At 33.9% G+C, this 21,580-nt stretch overlaps 1 protein-coding gene across 2 annotated transcripts; it reads left to right on the top strand.

Annotated features, from left to right (window-relative positions):
• The first annotated feature begins 1,054 nt into the window (after nt 1-1,054).
• Nucleotides 1,055-18,458, top strand: LOC130452028 (proton-coupled folate transporter-like). 2 transcript variants are annotated; one of them, XM_056791384.1, is made up of 7 exons: nt 1,055-1,175; nt 8,255-8,512; nt 9,993-10,167; nt 11,220-11,403; nt 13,516-13,894; nt 16,545-16,785; nt 17,203-18,458. In XM_056791384.1, exons 1-7 carry the CDS (start codon nt 1,106-1,108, stop codon nt 17,411-17,413), a joined length of 1,518 nt encoding a protein of 505 aa, XP_056647362.1. In that variant the 5' UTR covers nt 1,055-1,105; the 3' UTR covers nt 17,414-18,458. The 2 variants fall into 2 exon arrangements, with proteins under 2 accessions (XP_056647362.1, XP_056647360.1); XM_056791382.1 differs by lacking the exon at nt 1,055-1,175 and adding an exon at nt 4,447-4,537.
• Nucleotides 18,459-21,580: the final 3,122 nt, after the last annotated feature.

Genomic DNA, 21,580 nt, shown 5'->3' with positions numbered 1-21,580 from the left:
GTGGCGTCGGTTTTTTGGAATGCGCGTGGGATAATTTTCATTGAATATCTTGAAAAAACTCAACGGAGAGTATTATGCAACATTCGAGGAAAGAAATCAAGCAAAAACCGCCAAATTTGGCTAAAAAGAAAGTGTCGTTTCATCAAGATAACGCACTAACTCACACTTCCGTTATTGCAATGGCCAAAATTAATGAATTAAAGTTTGAATTGCTACATCATGCACACAATTCGCCAAATTTAACATCCTCGGACAATTTTCTGTTCCCAGATTTAAAAAAAATGGCTCGGTGGTCAAAGATTTTCCAATAATGAAGAGGTTATGTTGACAGTTAAAGGCTATTGAGGACCTTGAAGATTCTTATTATATAAAGAAAGTCTGGAAACAATTTTCGTCACTGGCCAACACTATTTTCGATTCACTTTCCTATACAAAATTCCGGAAACAACGTTTATCTTTGATATTCGTATTTATACTGGTGAAGAATCATACAAGTTCATGCACATACACCACCCGACGTTGCAGTCGGGACGGCGGCCGGTGCGGCCACGGCGATGATAATGTTTACAACTAGTAGTCGCGAGATTCTTGAAATATTATCACCAAATATTGATAGAAAAAGTCAAGTCAACATTTCAGTTCTTGATTATTGAAACCTTGGACACTCGCTTCCGATTGTGGACCCCCAGTTTTTGTCACGTCCAACGCGCAATCTCGTCGAGTCTCCCGTGGTTGAATGGACCATTTTTCTGATACTATTGCGTAAAGTTAACGAAATTCCGGCATCGGAAACGTATTTATTATCCATATACCCAATTCCATTCAGCATTGCTTCTAAATCCTGTACTTTTTTCTGTACCACCCCCGTATTTTATTATACAGGTGTTATAATCAACGATATGGTTTTCTAAATTTAGTTTTGATGTTTAAAATATTTGAAACCCTCGAAACTCGAGCACTTCTCATTTGAATAATTGGAAAAGCACATGCAATCTTTTTGATATCCACTCTTAATTCAACAAATATAAAAAGGATAGAATGCGGTTTCATTCCAAAATTGAACTACATTCAGAATATCATCTGTGTGTGCTTAAATCGACCAGAGATGGCATGGAATAGATATCTGGGTGTGGAAGTGATGCTGCTACTCTGTAGATTTTCAATGATTTTAGAAGGTAATATGAAAAATGCCGATTACATTTATGATGATTTTTTATTTCACGATAGCTAGATATTTTAATGTAGTTTTGCCAATTGGACAGATCTTAAATTTCCTACAGTTCCTACGTCATATTCTATATATAATCCGGTCAATTTAAACATTCGAAGTTACATAAATTCCCATCAAAAATTTTATTCAGGATCAAAGGTGAAAAAAATGAGTTTTTCGCAATTTTCAGCAAAACGGTGAGTTGTATCATAAAAATATTGTAGACAAAAATTGTAGATCATAAAATTATCTACAAAAAACGTACCAATACTTTTTTTTCTACGATGCACCGTTTCTGAGATATAATGATTCAAAAAGTTGTCGTATTTAACGGTTTTACCAATATATTTGAAGCAGTAAACATTGATTTGAACTGAGACTTGTGAGTATTTGTAAGAAATTTCTGTTGACTGGTTAGAACTGTCGTAAGTTCATCAAATAAATTATCAATTGACGTAGATGTTGCTAAAGTTCGAGGATGTTTTTCTGTATAGCCATTAAATACGACAGTGAATCTGAAACATTAACTTTTACAACTTTTTGAATCGTTATATCTCAGAAACGTTGGCTCGTAGAAAAAAAACTATTGGTACGTTTTTTGTAGATAATTTTATGATCTACAATTTTTGTCTACAATATTTTTATGATAAAATTCACCGTTTTGATGAAAATTGCAGAAAACTCATTTTTGCGACCTTTGACCTTGAATAAAATTTTTTCCATACACGGAAATGATAGGGAACATTCAAATTCTATGTTCAATTGTATTTTAAACAATTTCAGTGAGTTTTAGATTTATGTAACTTCGAATGTCTGAATTGACCGGATTATGTAAAGAATATGATGGAGAACATCTAAAAAAAATGAACTGAACTTTTTGAATCATTATATCTCAGAAACAGTGGCTTGTAGGAAAAAAAGTATTGATACGTTTTTTGTAGATAATTTTATGATCTTCAATTTTTGTCAGAAGTATTTTTATAATAAAACTCACCGATTCGCTGAAAATTGCGGAAAACTCATTTTTTTGACCTTTGACCTTGGATAAAAATTTTTCCATACAAGGAAATTATGCGAAACATTCAAATTTTATTTTCAATTGTATTTTAAACAATTTTACTGATTTTTAGGTTGATATGAATTTAAGTAGCTTCACTTTCATTTTTTGATATAATTTGACCGGACTAACACTTTTGCCAGATTGAATTCATGGATCTATGTTTCATCCATTGTCACAGATCGACGTAAAAATGTTATTTATTAAGTATAAAAATTGCTCTGAATCATTGTTTTTAGTCGACTGTGAGTACAAGCGGCACCCACTTTGAAAAAAACTTTCACTTTGTCAAATGTTAATGCAAACGCATAATTGTAAACCCATCTCCTTCTGATATATTTATGGCATCAGCTATCTCACGCAATTCCAATTTACGATTAGATATAACCAATTCGTGGAGTTTTTTTGATGTTTTCTGAAGTAATATCGGTGAAATTTTTGAAAGTTGGTACTTCATAAACGTCATATGAATTTGACAGGCAGCGCCATCTTTGTGTCAGTCGCACGACTTAACCCCCAAAAATACCTCCAAAAAGTCCTTCTAGAGTACCTACGGACCATTCAGGGGTAGTTATGAGGGGGTTGGTGAGATTTTGGGATTACGAGTCCATTGAGACGTTTAAACAGCTACTTTTAAACTATCATTGTGCCAAAGTTCAAAAAAATTAACCCAAACCAATTCCCTTCCTTTCAGGGTACTTTCGGACACAACACGGATAGTTTTGATGGTGTTGGAGGGGTTGATGTTAAAGGTTTGAGGTTTATGAGCCCATTGAGTATTTTAATTAGCTTGTATTCAACTATAATTGTGCCAAGGTTCGGAACAATTAGCTCAAACAAAACTTCCTTCCATCCATGGTACTTTCGGACACAACACTGGTAGTTTTGACGGGGTTGGGGGGTTGGTGTTAAAGGTTTGAGGTTTATGAGCCCATTGAGTATTTTAATTAGCTTGTATTCAACTATAATTGTGCCAAGGTTCGGAACAATTAGCTCAAACAAAATTTCCTTCCTTCCATGGTACTTTCGGACACAACACGGATAGTTTTGATGGTGTTGGAGGGGTTGATGTTAAAGGTTTGAGGTTTATGAGCCCATTGAGTATTTTAATTAGCTTGTATTCAACTATAATTGTGCCAAGGTTCGGAACAATTAGCTCAAACAAAACTTCCTTCCATCCATGGTACTTTCGGACACAACACTGGTAGTTTTGACGGGGTTGGGGGGTTGGTGTTAAAGGTTTGAGGTTTATGAGCCCATTGAGTATTTTAATTAGCTTGTATTCAACTATAATTGTGCCAAGGTTCGGAACAATTAGCTCAAACAAAATTTCCTTCCTTCCATGGTACTTTCGGACACAACACTGGTAGTTTTGACGGGGTTGGGGGGTTGGTGTTAAAGGTTTGAGGTTTATGAGCCCATTGAGTATTTTAATTAGCTTGTATTCAACTATAATTGTGCCAAGGTTCGGAACAATTAGCTCAAACAAAACTTCCTTCCTTCCATGGTACTTTCGGACACAACACTGGTAGTTTTGACGGGGTTGGGGGGTTGGTGTTAAAGGTTTGAGGTTTATGAGCCCATTGAGTATTTTAATTAGCTTGTATTCAACTATAATTGTGCCAAGGTTCGGAACAATTAGCTCAAACAAAATTTCCTTCCTTCCATGGTACTTTCGGACACAACACTGGTAGTTTTGACGGGGTTGGGGGGTTGGTGTTAAAGGTTTGAGGTTTATGAGCCCATTGAGTATTTTAATTAGTTTGTTTTGAACTATAATTGTGCCAAGGTTGAGAAAAATTGGCCCAAATCAATTCCCTTCCTTTCAGGGAACTTTCGGATACTGCGAGGGTAGTTTTTACGGTGTTAGGGGGAGGGGTTTGAGGTTTCGTATCCATGGCAAAATTCCTAGCATCAAAAAGATTGTATGCTGATGTTATACGACTGAATGGAATGAAAAGGTAAATAAATAGGACCCGGACTGTCCCTCGAATGAATACGAAACTCATTTCAGATTAATTACATTATTATTTTTGTTGTAGAAATATTTAAAACCCTCGAAACATAAGCACTTTTTATTTACATACATTGCAATCTCTGAATAAATTGATATTTTTTGACATCCACTCTTTAATCTATGAATATATAAAGGATAGAGTTTAGCAAATAATTTCTAGTGTTTATATTAATTCGACCAGATATGGCATGGAATAAATATCTCGGCGTGGAAGTGGTCCTACTCTTTGTTGGATTTTCTGTGGTTTTAGAAGGTAATATAAAAACGATTGTTATCTTCAATGTCATCTTTAATTCGGAAAAATGAGCTAAATTCCATTCGCTTGACAAAAATCTGCCTTCTAGAGGGGAAGCTTCAAGGAGAATATTTAAAAATTTTATTCTGCTCTTGTTTCATATTTTCTCGCTTTGGAAGACTATTGCCCAAATGCGTTGAAACGCTTGCTGGACTCAGAAGGTTTGGACAGAAACATTTGATCGCTCGAAACCGCTGTATATCTTCATTTTATTGCTAATATATACGCCACCTAAGAAAAACCCAATAGACTTCTTCAGAAAACTGAACCAAGCACTACTGAACTCTTTACAGCTACGAAACGTTTAAAAAAATCAATTAGAAGGTAAAGCTAAGGAAGAAGTCCAATATTTTTAGTCCAAACTGAGGATGACCAAGAATCAAGCAGATGTAGACGTTTTCCAAAGTACAGTTTCCCATATCCAAATTTTTTTTGACGACACTGCTTAGATAAGCGACGATAATCCTTCAAAGAAAATATCTTGTTTATCCATGGCGAAGGATTATTCTTTGAAATGCCTTTTAGAGACTGCGACTTCGGAATTGAGTAAAAAATATCAATAAATCATCAATTCGATTATCATTTTGTTGTGAAGACAGTTTTTTCTGAAGTTGGCCAGCGTCAACTTTGACAGCTCAGAAGAAATGGGTCCAGATTTTCGCTAGTGCCAAAGAAGCTAATTTGGACGCGTTAAACTTCCAATTCCTATGCCGAGATATCAATAAATCATCAATTCGATTATCATTTTGTTGTGAAGACAGTTTTTTCTGAAGTTGGTGAGCGTTCAATTTTGACAGTTCAAAAGAAATGGGTCCAGATTTTCGCTAGTGCCAAAGAAGCTAATTTGGACGCGTTAAACTTCCAATTCCTATGCCGAGATATCAATAAATCATCAATTCGATTATCATTTTGTTGTGAAGACAGTTTTTTCTGAAGTTGGCGAGCGTTCAATTTTGACAGTTCAAAAGAAATGGGTCCAGATTTTCGCTAGTGCCAAAGAAGCTAATTTGGACGCGTTAAACTTCCAATTCCTATGCCGAGATATCAATAAATCATCAATTCGATTATCATTTTGTTGTGAAGACAGTTTTTTCTGAAGTTGGCGAGCGTTCAATTTTGACAGTTCAAAAGAAATGGGTCCAGATTTTCGCTAGTGCCAAAGAAGCTAATTTGGACGCGTTAAACTTCCAATTCCTATGCCGAGATATCAATAAATCATCAATTCGATTATCATTTTGTTGTGAAGACAGTTTTTTTTGAAGTTGGCGAGCGTTCAATTTTGACAGTTCAAAAGAAATGGGTCCAGATTTTCGCTAGTGCCAAAGAAGCTAATTTGGACGCGTTAAACTTCCAATTCCTATGCCGAGATATCAATAAATCATCAATTCGATTATCATTTTGTTGTGAAGACAGTTTTTTCTGAAGTTGGCGAGCGTTCAATTTTGACAGTTCAAAAGAAATGGGTCCAGATTTTCGCTAGTGCCAAAGAAGCTAATTTGGACGCGTTAAACTTCCAATTCCTTTGCCGAGATATCAATAAATCATCAATTCGATTATCATTTTGTTGTGAAGACAGTTTTTTCTGAAGTTGGCGAGCGTTCAATTTTGACAGTTCAAAAGAAATGGGTCCAGATTTTCGCTAGTGCCAAAGAAGCTAATTTGGACGCGTTAAACTTCCAATTCCTATGCCGAGATATCAATAAATCATCAATTCGATTATCATTTTGTTGTGAAGACAGTTTTTTCTGAAGTTGGCGAGCGTTCAATTTTGACAGTTCAAAAGAAATGGGTCCAGATTTTCGCTAGTGCCAAAGAAGCTAATTTGGACGCGTTAAACTTCCAATTCCTTTGCCGAGATATCAATAAATCATCAATTCGATTATCATTTTGTTGTGAAGACAGTTTTTTTTGAAGTTGGCGAGCGTTCAATTTTGACAGTTCAAAAGAAATGGGTCCAGATTTTCGCTAGTGCCAAAGAAGCTAATTTGGACGCGTTAAACTTCCAATTCCTTTGCCGAGATATCAATAAATCATCAATTCGATTATCATTTTGTTGTGAAGACAGTTTTTTTTGAAGTTGGCGAGCGTTCAATTTTGACAGTTCAAAAGAAATGGGTCCAGATTTTCGCTAGTGCCAAAGAAACTAATTTGGACGCGTTAAACTTCCAATTCCTTTGCCGAGATATCAATAAATCATCAATTCGATTATCATTTTGTTGTGAAGACAGTTTTTTCTGAAGTTGGCGAGCGTTCAATTTTGACAGTTCAAAAGAAATGGGTCCAGATTTTCGCTAGTGCCAAAGAAACTAATTTGGACGCGTTAAACTTCCAATTCCTTTGCCGAGATATCAATAAATCATCAATTCGATTATCATTTTGTTGTGAAGACAGTTTTTTCTGAAGTTGGCGAGCGTTCAATTTTGACAGTTCAAAAGAAATGGGTCCAGATTTTCGCTAGTGCCAAAGAAACTAATTTGGACGCGTTAAACTTCCAATTCCTTTGCCGAGATATCAATAAATCATCAATTCGATTATCATTTTGTTGTGAAGACAGTTTTTTCTGAAGTTGGCGAGCGTTCAATTTTGACAGTTCAAAAGAAATGGGTCCAGATTTTCGCTAGTGCCAATGAAACTAATTTGGACGCGTTAAACATTGTGTCCTACGAATCGAATATCTTTCCTTCCAATTCCTATGCCCAGTGGATATTTTCTCACATGCAATTCAAACCGACGATGTCTAGAAACCACCAAACTTTTCATTATTTTTAATTTAGCGATGATTGATGAATGACGCACTTGGACAAAAAAGATATCAGCGGGAAAAGTAGTTGCTGTTGAAGAACGAACAAAATAATACACTTCAGCCAGTTTTCTTTGGTTAATTTGTTCATTTTTTTAAGTTTATGAAATCTTATTTATTGAATTAGTGTCCGGGATTTTTGTCACCTGGAGTTGGCAACCCTGGTGGTCATACAAGTTTTGAATAAGATCCACATAAAGAGACACATAATGGAATTAGAGGATACGATTACGCAAGAAGCTCTAAACATCAAATTTGGTAGTGTGGGCAATATTTTGGATAAAATATTGGGCGACAGATAGATTTGTAGACAGATTGGAGATGACACTTTGGTTTACCACCATGTTTTCCAACTAAAACTTGAAACTAATGAGTTGTATGACTGTCCAGCTCTGTCCAATCTTTTGGAATGCAAAAGGAATTTTGATATTGATATAACAACGAATGTAGAAAAATATTGTAAACTTTTGGACCTACTAGATAAATTAGAGCTTGGTTTCTAACAAAAAAAGTAAAGCAGTCATGTTTAGACAGTCTAGATTTGACATCTTATACCCAACGATCCAAAGGTCTTTTTGGTGGAAATGAACAGTGTAGGTTTTGTTGCAAAAAAATCTTCACACAACAATTTCAAACTTCAAAATTTGTGGTGTTTATATGGCGTTTTTAACTGAGGAAAAACTTTTCTTCGCCTTCTACTCTTTAGGTCTAGAATGTGAGCTTCAATTGCCAAAGATCTTCGTCTTCAGTGGAAGTACTAGTATGAATTAGATAACATAAAACTATGAGTAAGTCAGTGGAAGCGCTTCTTTAATAACCGCGTGTTGTTCCATATCCTTTTCAATCCTTAATAATTTATTATTATTCTTTTCTAGGATCCGTGTATACGAATCTGTACATCTACAGGACTTGTTACGTAATATTAGGTTATAATCAATCGGATTGTGCCCAATTAGGAAATGAGGTAAACGATATAACCAAAGATTTGGAACCGAAAGTTCAACCGACCGTAAACAAAATCAATATGGTACAAACAGTCGCTGGTACTTTGTTCCCGATGATTTTTAACTTGTTTGTGGGAACGTGGTCCGACAAATTTGGAAGAAAACCGTTCTTGTTGCTTTGTTTAATAGGTATAAAATAATTTTCAAATTATCGTTATTGAATTCACTAGAATTGTCAGTAATTAAGTTTCTGGAGCGGGATAATTAGGTACTATAACGGGGGGGCTTCAACTGGTATGGCGTAGGGGTTAAAATTCTCTACAATTTATATTTTTTTATCACTACAACAAAGAATTAATATTTTGTGTGCCACCCAAGTAAAAATACGCAAATTGTCAGTGTCAATATTATATTTTTATAAAAACTAGTTCAGCTAAGTCAAAACGTCATTTTTTTATCAATTTTTTGAAAACTAATGTTAAAACAGAAGAGACTTAAACCCAAAAACTTTTAGAAGCATTAATATATCAAAAAATCTCACTAATCATCTATCAAAATTCATCAATATCTTTTTCTTTATAACTAAAAAAATAACTTTCGTTTTTCCGATTAAATGTATTTGATTTGCTTCCTTTTTTGTACCCATATTAAAAAAACTATTTCAATGGTCGAATAAATACGAAGAAAAAAATTTGAATATTATTTATCAAGTAACAAACCAAAGAAACCGAGAAAAAGTTTCATAAATATTATTCCGAAAGTACTACGTATCATTAAATGATTTCTATGTGGATATATGCTTTTAAAAGTTGAGGAAAAGTTTTGTAAATATTATTCCGATAGTATTACGTCCCATCACACGATTTCTAAGTGAAAATCTGCTTTTTAAAATGATAATAAGTAATAGAAGATGCTAAACGTCTGGGACGTCAGAGAAACGGTTTTCTATTTAATTTCAAAGCATTCTTTTCCCATAAACAAACGGGTAGGGTTAATTTATATATATTTATATATTCACTGAAACTTACACACCACTATTCACTAATATTTATATATAAACTTCACATCTAATTTATTTAAATACACTTGTTACTTCACCTGACATTATCTTGATGTATTCACTATAAACAATCAAATTGTTTACTGACTAATGGCTGCTAGACTCTAGCTATATAAATTAGAACCGCATTCTAGAACCTTCGACTTCTGGAAATTTCTAGTTTGTCGTAAACAAACAAAAATACCTACTTGGTAATTGTCTATAAAAAAAATGTAAAAAAACACGGCGCATCCGCCAAACTTTGATATTGTATTAAAACAAGAACGATCCCAACTGCTTAGTTAAGTGAGCGAAGTCATAGCAATAACAATAATAAACGAAATATTGATTTGTAATCATTTTCAAAGTTTCTAAATACAAAAAAAAGTGATTGCGCAGCACTTGGGGATTATAATCATCATTTTTTGATTCTCTACAAATATTTTGTGTAAAAAATTTACACTTTTCGATTAATTATCAGGAATTTTATGTTATATAATTATTTACTCTCTTATTTTTTGTTTCTGTTTATATTTCTTTTCGTCGCTTCGTTCCAAATTTGTTAAAACGTTTACTGACAATCCTATGAGTTTCAAATGCGGTTCAATATTGTGATCGCCCAATTTTTAGGGATAATTGTTACGACGACTGGAAATATTTTCATTATTCATTTCGAAAACGCTTCGCCTTGGTGGTTTATAGTGACTTCTTTACCGACTGTTGTCACGGGTGGATTCGTTACTTTATTCATTGTCATTTCAGCTTATCTAGTTGATAGTTCGACCTCCACAAATAGAGCTACTAGGTATGTAATAGAAATAGTTTGGGTCGTTTAGAATAGTATTTAAGCTACAGGTTTCCCAGAAATTAAATGCCAACATTTTAAAAGCCAATACCAGAGGTAAAAATCCTGTTTTTTTCCAAAAAAATAGTTATAAAAATCCGAAGGATTAGTACGAAACGAGACACGGCAAGGTAACACTTTTTTTGAACTAATTTTGGTCTTGGAAACTATTTAAAATAACAATCCTGTATCAGGACTACAAAAAAACTCAACTCAACTTCAAACAGTACCCCAAAAAATGAGTTTTCTTTTATGTCTTGACTGTAGATATTGTACGAAAGTTGCTGCTTGAATTTTTCAAAAAATTATCGACATAACTTTTTATTTTTGATCCGCGGTAATAAGAAGAAGTAATTGGGTGTCAAACAAGGACTGTACCCGCCAATTCGATGTTTTGACTGTTCAAAAACGTTTTTGTTTGAGATCTAGCATTGTCTTGGTGGAGAATGATTCGTCTTCTGCGATTAGCTTTCCTGGCAATCCAATGTTGATGTACTATTCGAAAATGACGTTGCTCTAATGGTACGGTGGCGTCATGTCCAGCGATTGTCAAATTATGCGGTATACGACGCGAATAAATCTTTTTGACAGCCAAATGTTCTGTAATATTGAGTATATACGAGTGGACTAATGTCCAAGTTCACGAAATTCATTTTGTAGCGAATTTCGACCAAGTTTAAATTCGGAAAACCAGCGAAACGCGATTGTTTGAGATGATGCTCCATCACGAAAAGTCGATGCGTTTGATTGGTACACTGCAGTTGGTTTAATCCACGCCGAAAGTCATACAATTTTCGCGGTTTGAACCATTTAATAAACAACACAAATCGCACTCGTACCACAACTCGTTCTGAGTGTCAAACTGTCAAATGTCAAACTTTATTATGGAAATGTCATTTTTGACATATTCACGTCAGTGTTGCCATATCTCGAAACGTCAAATGATAAAAATGAGTTCGTACAGCATCTCATCAACCAAGAAACTTATATGTAATGCGGTATTTTTGTTATAGATTTTCTTTGATTGAAGTGACATCTGGAATAGCCTCGTTCGTTGGAAGTCTTGTATCGGCGCCTATTTTATACGCTACTAGCTACCAAACTATATTTATTATAGCAGCTGGACTACAACTGACTAGTTTTCTATATACTTTACTGTTTATATCAGAAACAGTTAAGAAAGAAAACAATAATAGAGTGAGTATAACATGCCATCACTAATTGACAAGTTTCGTTGACCAAATTGAAGTTTATTCCACCGGATAGATACAATAGATGTTTGTAGGTTCTACAGGACTCTACAATACCGGTGGAAAGATTTTACGCCATTCGCCATAATCCATTCATTGAATTTCAGAATAAGAACAATAAACAAATCCATTCATCTGATTAACAGATTCCGTGGCGCCTGGATTTGACTATGAATGAAGTTTCCTGATATCTCGCAACGTTTTCGAGATATCGATAATTGAATTTATTTAGTATTTGCATATGTCAACCTAACCTAACCTAATCTAACCTTCTCGTAGTGCTCTTTGAGTGTAAAAACATTGAAATTCAGAATAAGAACAATAAACACATCCACTGATTAACAGATTCCGTGGCGCCTGGATTTGACTATGCCATTTTGTAAATCGACCCAAAATAAGTCGAAAATGAAGAATGAAGTTTTCTTATATCTCGCTTCGTTTTCGAGATATCGATAATTGAATTTATTTAATATTTGTATATGTCAACCTAACCTAACCTAACCTAACCTAACCTAACCTAACCTAACCTAACCTAACCTAACCTAACCTAACCTAACCTAACATAACCTAACCTTCTCGTGTAAAAAGTTCAAAAATCGTTAATTTTTCACAAAATTATCTAAAAAAAATTTTCTTCGCGTGAGGATTATTTTATTAAATTTTTTTTTGATACGGGGGGCTTCGCCCCCTCGACCCCGGACCCTGGTGTGCCCAAAAGCCACAGGCCGCGAGGAACGGGTGAGTTTGGAGATTGTGGGGCAGATAAATTGGGAGCGGGTAGATTTGAAACGATTTTTTACAGTCATTTTTCTTATTTGGTTGATTTTGTCGTTAAAAATAGGATAAATGATGCAAAAATAATTGATAGAGAACTTTTCCAGGATAATTGTGAAATATTACAGTAGTTTGGCGTTTCAATTATAAATAAATAACTTTTGAAAACATTCAGAACGTACTTTTTCCTTACTTACTAATTATATCTTCAAATTATCATTATATATTTTTATTTATTTTCTAAATAACGAAAAATAACCGACAATTCTTTATAAAAAACATCAAATTATTCATGTATTTATCTTATATTAAGTTTTATTAATTACAGAATGATGAAAGTTATCAAAAACGCCTCATTTTGTTATAAAAATCTAATTTTTTCAATATAAATTTGGAGTATCAGGGTAAATAATATAAAAATTGAATAAAAAAATATTTTGTTTATTAAATTACAAGATTCATATTGAATTTGAAGTAATAAAATATTCATTTCAAACAAAGTATTGAACGCCATCTGTTCAAATAAAGCGAATTTTGAACTAACGTTTGATTATAACTTCAAGTATCGATATCTCGAAAACGAATCGAGATATCGAAAAATTTCATTCTTCATTTTCGATTTATTTTGACCTAATCAATCCGATGTTAAATCGCGGCGCCACGGAAATCGTACTATCCCCTTCTAATTAAACAATTACCGAGTTTCCGGGTTTACACATGGATCTTACATCCGTTCTTCCTTTGACCTGCGCACAAACAACCTTATCTTAAACACAAAAACCTCAAACTTCGACTCATCACTCCGTAAAACTTTTGTTATTTAGTCCACTGCAACCCAATTTTGTTTTGACGCTTTAATAAGGTTTCTTGACTGTCATTTTTCCAAAAAACCCAGATTTTCTCAATCTCTCAAAATACAATTCAGCGATTGTGGTTTTTCGAAGCCACCCTGAACGTTTTCTATCGCCGAAGCTCCTGGTGGATGCATAGTTTTTCACGTTGTAGTCCACGGTACAAAATATTTTTTCCTAGGCGTCTCATCTTCATATTAATTGACGAAATTTGAAAATAAGACAGAAACGTTTCAGTATTTCGAAAGAAAATAGTTTGGCTTCAGCTTGGTGTCAACCGATGTCTAAAAAGTATAAATCGCAGCGTCTCAAAGGACTAAACTACAATCATAAACACCGAAGACATGCGCTCGTATAATATGGATTATGGAATGGGCAAAAGCTTTTGACCATGTCTCTATCCATGAAATAATTCGCTGTATAATAATTTTCAGGTGCCGAAAATTGTAGAGTTAATAAAAACAGGCGGTATCATCGGAAATATAAAACATGCTTTGAGAAAACGCGAAAACAACATCAGACCATACCTTCTAATGATTGTAGGAGTACCACTGATATCAGGATTTGCGAGTGGACAAGCATCTGTCATGAATCTATTTTTGAGAGCTAAACATCATTGGAATTTAACCAAAATTAACACAGTTCACAGTTTCGTAAGTGTTTTGAATATATCTGGTACGCTGGCTGGTACGTTCCTTTTATATAAAACGCTGAAAATGAAAGAGATGCATTTGATTTTGCTGTGCATGACAACTGCTTCCATTGGTAATTTACTATGGGGTCTGGCCACAAATGATTATTATATTTACGCAAGTAAGTACCCACGGAAAATCACTACACCACTTTTGCAAATTAGATATTTGTGAAGCTTTTTCAAAAAACTCTCAATTATTTCAACAGATATTTGTTTCTCAAGTCAATAATCAATTTGTTTAGTTCCGCATTACTATATTGAGTTTTCATAATCAGTGAATCATTTAAAAGTATAGATAAACAACAATTTTCCACAAAAATTTCTTGATTGACTCAAAAGTAAACAGTCGCTTTTTTGAAATAAGTAACATATTCATTTTCAGTGTCAGGAGCTTTTCTTCAAGTTTAACTATAAAAAAATAAATTACCTCACGTCGAACTATGAAATCTTTAGCACCACGTCAAGGGACAAGTTGGAAAACTGTGAAAATTCGCGCCGATCAATATTTTTCTTCGTAAATTTTAATTTACCAAGAAAATCTGTTGTTGAGGTTCTTTTTGAACAAATCTTATACGTATTTCCCATATCTTTTTTCGAAAATTGAAATTGCCTTATTTGTTCAGTTCTTTCTTGTATACTTTCTTATTTTTCTCGATTTTTTTCACAAATTTTTTTAGCACGATCCAAACAAATTGGTTTTTTGCATTCTCGACAAACAAAAAATGTCTTGTAGGGGCATAAGAAACAGGTCTTTTGGATCTTTGTCTTGGGGATCTTCCACTATTTGTAGTAGACACTCCATACGACTATTTTGGTTTTCATTTTATCGGTGTTGCATGCATGGTGTGATTAGACTTTTCGCCAGTATTTTGAGGAACTTGGATATAAAACGTAGGCGTTGATTGATAGAAAAACAGCCATGGGTCATCTGCGAATCCTTCTTATCTAAGCTATCTACACCTCCCTTGGACATATTGTAATCGGCAATCGTTTCTGGCTTTCCGGTATCTGGATCATCTTTTGGAGAACGCTGCATTGAAGAAATTACTTTGGGGAAACTCTGGGAAAGCTTTCTTGGAATCCGTATAATTTCCTACCGATTTCTTTCTTTTTTTCTGGCAAAAAAGAAGCAGGAATCATCGGTTTGTTCTTTTCCAATGTATCCAAAAATGTTTGTCCTATGTTTTGTAATTCTGTCACAAGCTGTAAACTGCTAAATAAATTATCTGCTATCACTTTTCTATGGGCTTTACTAACTTCACCATAGACTGAGTGGGAGCCTGCAATTTTGTTTCTTTTGCTGATAATCCATGAATACAAATAATTATTTCTGGCATCTGTAAGGCACATGATCTTTAGGCTTTTTTGGCATGTACATTACGAATCCGCATCGGCCTCTAAAACCCACTAGGCAACCAAATATCCCCAAGGAAAAGTTTTTTTGAGAATTATCAATAAACTTCCTGAATAGACCAGAAATAGCTGCAGCTCTATCTTCATTCGTTCTCTCTGTTCTATCCGTGTCTTTATCAAATCTCAATGCGACTAATAAAGTTTCAAACCTTCTTCTTGACATTGTACACCTAAATACATCTCTTCCAGTGCCATCAGTAGCAAACAAACCTTCTAAACTCTCCCTTCCTGCCTTAAAAACTTCTGTGTATGTAAGCAACCCCATCTACATCTTTCAATTGGTGAATGGTCTTGGTTCTTGTACTTTGACCCAATTTGAGAAAATGCAGAAGGCTTGCATTTTCTCCCAATACTTTTGCTGGACCTCGTAACCCGGTTAAACTCTTCACACAAGAAGATGTGACTTCTTGTTCTAGAATTCACTGGAGGCGGTTGTTTTGACTATTTCGTGGCGTTTACCTTCTAAAGCCAGTAAAAAAAATCTTGTCTTCTTAGATTTTCTTCAAGTTCATTGTTTACTTCCTCTTGATTTACATTTCCGATTGCTCCGTTTCTGCTCTTTCTTCCTCATCGCTTACGAAATTATTGTCTTCTTCTAGTTGATGCAAGCAGCATTCCTCAAATTTTGGATCATTTGGATGCATCGACGATGGCCCCGCTCTCTGTGACATCTTTATGAAAGAAAAACCGTAACACTTACAAAGTCTCAAGTTCAACAAAAACTCATTTCAAAAATTAAGGCCGTAAAACTGCATTAATCTCAAACTGAAGCGATTGGTGCAATCTATCACTCGATACCCTGATAGACCACCTGGACTACTTTGGGATTCGTGGATATAGATTTAGATATTTAGGAATAGAATGGCAGGGAAAACACTTTTAGACAAAGAAAGAAGTGAAAAAGATAGATAAAATAATTGACTGGGTACTAAAACGAAAACTAAACTAACGAAAAATAAATCCCCAACAGGCGGAAGAAGTATTGGTCGACCGAGAAAGAGGTGGTGGGACAATCTGGATCCAGGAGGCTGAAACTGAAGAAGAAACAGGTTTTAAACCTACCATACAAGAAGGGAGAAGAAGAAGAAGACTAGGAGTAAACACACATGTCATACACGTTTCCGGATTCTTTCCGATTTGCATTTCCGGCTCGATACATTCGCCACTCTCGCCGATCCCGAACCAATTAAAAACGCGATTTACCCATTGTGGTACAATTTCATTCGAAATGACGAATGGTACTTGATAAAAAAATGAATTACATTATAAAAAATGTGTAATTTAACAAAAACTTTCTACAAATGGCGTATTATTCTTGATTAAATTGATTCAATATAATTTTTTTCTTGATTACAGCTTATATCATCAATTGTTTCGGCGGGCTCGCGTCATTGATGTGGAAAACTCTTCTGTCCTACATGGTACCACCTGATGAAATTGGAAAAATCTTAGCTCTCGTTACGATTATCAACAATTTAAATAACTTGCTATCGAGTTTAGTTTATACCAACATTTACAACGCCACTATTGACACTAATAGCGGGATTTTCAACTTTGTTTCGTTTGGTATTCACGTCGTCGTTCTTATCATTATCCTGTAAGTACTTCTCGCTTTTGAAACCATAGAGTTACAGCAGGTTCGGAATCGTTGATCGTTCGGATTATAGCAGAGAGAATCTTCGCGGCTTCTTCCTTCTGCTTAATATCTTCCTCGAGTCGATCCAAAATCTCGCATTCGGTAAGTAACTGGCGTGAAAAAGCCACCGGTGGCGCGTTCGGATTACAATTCTCTATCTTGATTGTATCGCCTTGACGTCGAATTTTCAAATGTTATTAACGGCAAAGGAAAATAAAAAAACTTCAATAGCGAGTAGAAATGCTGTTTCTCTCTTTTTTAATAGTTAAATTCCATTTACAAGACGTCATCTCTAACACTATGTTCTTAATATGATTAATGACAAGTGATGTTTGACATGTGACACGCGACGACTGTCATTCGTAAATCTATTTTCAGATTTATGTTACGATTGAAGTTGCCTCGATACCAAGCGCCTACAGATGCAAATGCGGAAATTGAAAGCGGTCCTAAAGAAGTCACTTCGAATAATAACACTACTGAATCTGTCAAAAAGAATTCAAATAGAAGAAGTTTAAGTTTGGATATTGCCGTAACGGTTAATAATGAAATTGAAGAAAATACGAAGAAATTCAGTTTAAATTATTAGTCGAGTTTGATGTGAATGTGGTTAGGGTAATGTAGATAGTGATTGATAGTAAATTAACCTAACCTAACATTATATAAAGCATCAAACAATATTTAGTTGTTCTTCAGGTTATCTGAAGATTAATCAAAATCATTATAATCATATATTTTTACCTAAAAATTAAAATTATTATGGTTTTTGTCGTTTTGGTGGTATAAACAGTGGTGGAATCATGACATATTTTACTTTTGACAGAATATATTGTCTATAAACTCAAAAAATGTGGATTCAAGTAAAAAAATAACCTTTAATAGTGGTTATTGACGCAAAATGTAAGAAAATATGTCAGTATAACTAATTTTGAAAACTTCCGGTTTTTGTTTAACTGGATTTTATCACAAATTCTCCGTAACACCCTGTATAGTATAATGACAATAAACTATTTATTGGGAATAGTGGCACGAGTACGATTTCCGTCACGGTATTTTGTAAATCGACTAAAAATAAGTCGAAAATGAAGAATAAAATTTTTCGATATCTCGCTTCGATTTCGAGATATCGATACTACTTAATCTAATCTAACCTAACCTATACGGGGCTTCGACTTTTAAAGCGTTCGGAATGTACTTCTTGATTGATAAGCCAAAAACCTCATATTTCTACAATCAAATATCGATGAAATCTTGTAAATAATGTAAAAATTAAATAAACAACTTTTTGTTTTTTTAAAAATAAAACTCGTGCTGAATTCAAGGCGCACGCCATCTGTTGTCTGAAACGAATCTCGAACTAACGTTTATTTGTGACTTCCAGTATCGATATCTCGAAAACGAAGTGAGATATCGAAAAATTTTATTCTTCATTTTCGATTTATTTTGGCCTAATTAAGCCTTATTCGCTAATCGTTCTCTCCACGAAATAGTATTAAAATAATTACTAGTGTTGATCTGCTTATATATATGAAATATATTTTTTAAGATATTTTTCTCAATAGAGAGGATCTGATATTAATATTATATTATTTGGTATTGTAAATATTCAAATAAATAAATGAATGAAAGTGTTATTGAGTTTTTCCCTGTTTTATTTGCTAAAAACAATTAAAAAATAAAAATTCCACGGAGCTTTTACAATATGTTTGCAAACATTAAACCATTTTAATAAATATTTATATTTTTTTTTGAATAAAGAAATTTGAGAATGTAAAATCATACAATTTTTGATGAAACACGACTAGTTACGCAAATCCCACTACGAAAATTTTAGATTTGGGTCCAAATATATCAAATTCGATTCTTTCCCAATCGAAATAACCTCCATTATACACTCGTGAATAATATACTATTAGGTTAGGTTAGGTTAGGTTAAGATCTTGTTTACGCGGTAACTACACGTACTAAACACACCGCGTCACTAATATGGAACTGCCAAAACAAACCATGACAAATGTATTACATCGTTGCCACTTTGTAACGTTTTTCGTTTATTGGTATATAGTATTGTAATTTAAATATAGTAATTTTCAATAGCAAATATTGAAGATGGTATGTCTTTTAAGTTTTAAAGTTTAATTTTAACGTTTGGATACTATCTATATATAAAATAATGTTTATAACTTTAGGAAATGGCATCCGGGGTAGATAATGCGATCTGGAATCGAATAATCGATTCCTCGGACCAAATAAATCGATTTTTTGAATCGATATGTTGAATTTTCGGCCAAATTGCAAGTGATGAGCAGAGAATGTTTCTAAAAAGCTTAGATATTAAGTATTGGGAAAATAATTGTTATTATCGAATTCCCTGCAAAAAGAAATCCCCGATTTAGATGATAAGAGATATCAGAGATTGGTTATTTTGGTATTTTCCTTGTTTTTTATAAAACGGATTCATATTTACATTGTAAATACAAACTTGAAAAACAATCGATTTCTTTTAAAACGATCTCTAGTCCTTGGTTTTTTTATCAATCGATTAAACAGGCTACGATTCGAATCGATTTAAAAATCGATATATTTTGGAGAGAATCGCCGTCCCTAATACGGGACTCCCACAATAGTAACTTGTAAATAAACGATTTATCGGCAAAAAAAAGCTTCAATTTGATAACACTAATTTGATTCAAGATAATGTTTCGTAAAACTTGAAAAAAAAATATTTTACTTGGAAAATTATAAATTACATAGTAATTAATCCCGATGCTACACGGTTGACAACGTTAGAAATGCAATAACCCTAAACGCGAATATTTATTTCACGTACACTTCGGATGTTTCGATCTCGTACAATGTTATGACATATGTCAAAATTACAAATTAAACTTTAAAGTACTGAAAAGACGTCTAACGCATAATTAATATCTTTTTGTGGGGTGAACTATGCATTTTGACAACGTCGGGCTATTTATAAAGGAAATTTGATCCCATTTCCTAATTTAATAAAGAACAGGTCCGGACTCACTACATGGGAGCATCCACTTAACAGCCCTTCTGGAAGGATGGATTTTTTGATTTTTCATTTTAGGGAATTAATACAACTATACAGAATTTCAGCTTTCCTTCTCGTGATTTCAGTTTAGGGTGATTTTTGGATTATATCGACTGGATTATTAATAAAGAGCAGGGCCGGACTGATTAGGACGTAGCGCAAAAAAAGGGAAATTTATTCGGTTGTACTTAATTCACTTCATTTTCGTATTTTGCACATTTTAATACTATATACGAACATCTATTTTAAACCCCTTTTGAAAATTGTCATAAAATCCGCAGAAATCGCCATTTTTTTAAAACTTTTAACTCGTTTTCAAGCCTATTAAGGCATACTCCCCTCTTCTATTTGGGGTAATTTATAATATTAATAATTCTTTTCACTACATTTACATTTTCTAAGCAAAATTGAAACATTTTTTTATTAAATTATGCAGCAATTTTACTTGGGGTAGTTTCTACGGTCCTCAAGATGGATTCTTTTACTTTTTTGGGGTGTCAATTAATACAAATATGCAAAAATTCAGCTTCCTTTCTCGTGATTTTAGCTCAGAGCTATTTTTGGTCTCTAGCGTCCAGACTATTAATAAAGAGCAGGGCCGGCCTGACTAGGATGTACCGTAACAGACAGAAATTCATTCGAATGTACTCAATTCACTTTTTTTCGTATTTGCATATTCTAAGCAAAGTTGAAGAATTTTTATATAATTATGAGATTTCCATGGATACTTTGATTTTATGTATTGGGGTGTTAATTATCAACTACCACTATGCAGAATTTCAGCTCAGAGAGTTTTTTGGTCTCTAGCTACTGGACTATTAATACAGAACAGAGCCGGACTTCGGATTCACTTAACTCACTTTCTTTGCATTTCTACTAGTTTTCAAGTACTTTAGGGCGGTTTTCTCCCTTTAATCAGGGGTAAATCATCGTAACAATGACTTTCTAACATTTAATGCAAAATTGGAAAAGTTTTCATCGAATTACTGCACTTCTACGCATATAAATAATAATGTTACGTGAATTTTTACCACTTGGGGGTAATATATAGGGTCAACACTCAGGATAGTACTTCCATTTTCTATTTTGGGGTGTCAATTATTACAACTGGGCAGAATTCCAGCTTTATTTCTCGCGTTTTCAGCTCCAGAGTGTTTTTTGGTCTCTATCGACCGGACTATTAATAAGAGAGCAGAGCCGGACTGACTAGTACGTATCCTAATGGATAGTTATCTCTTTGGATTCACTTGACTTACTTTCTTTGCAGTTCAATGCTGATAATCAGTTTTTCTACTAGTTTTCAAGTATTTTAGGGCGGTTTTCTCCCTTTAATCAGGGGTAAATCATCGTAACAACGATTTTCTAACATTTAATGCAAAATTGGAAAAGTCTTCATCGAATTACTGCATTTCTACGCATATAAATAATAATGTTACGTGAATTTTTACCACTTGGGGGTAATATATAGGGTCAACACTCAGGATAGTACTTCCATTTTCTATTTTGGGGTGTCAATTATTACAACTGGGCAGAATTCCAGCTTTATTCCTCGCGATTTCAGCTCCAGAGTGTTTTTTGTTCTCTAGCGACCGGACTATTAATAAAGAACAGGGCCGGACCGACGTTTCGTAAGATAAAGAAATTTATTGGGATGTACTTAATTCAGTGTTAATAATATATAGGAATAAATAATAGCACAAA

Source organism: Diorhabda sublineata, chromosome 1 (assembly GCF_026230105.1).
Source record: "Diorhabda sublineata isolate icDioSubl1.1 chromosome 1, icDioSubl1.1, whole genome shotgun sequence".
Taxonomy (NCBI): domain Eukaryota; kingdom Metazoa; phylum Arthropoda; class Insecta; order Coleoptera; family Chrysomelidae; genus Diorhabda; species Diorhabda sublineata.
Note: the sequence above shows the minus strand (reverse complement) of the source record. Positions and strands in the feature narration are given on the sequence as shown.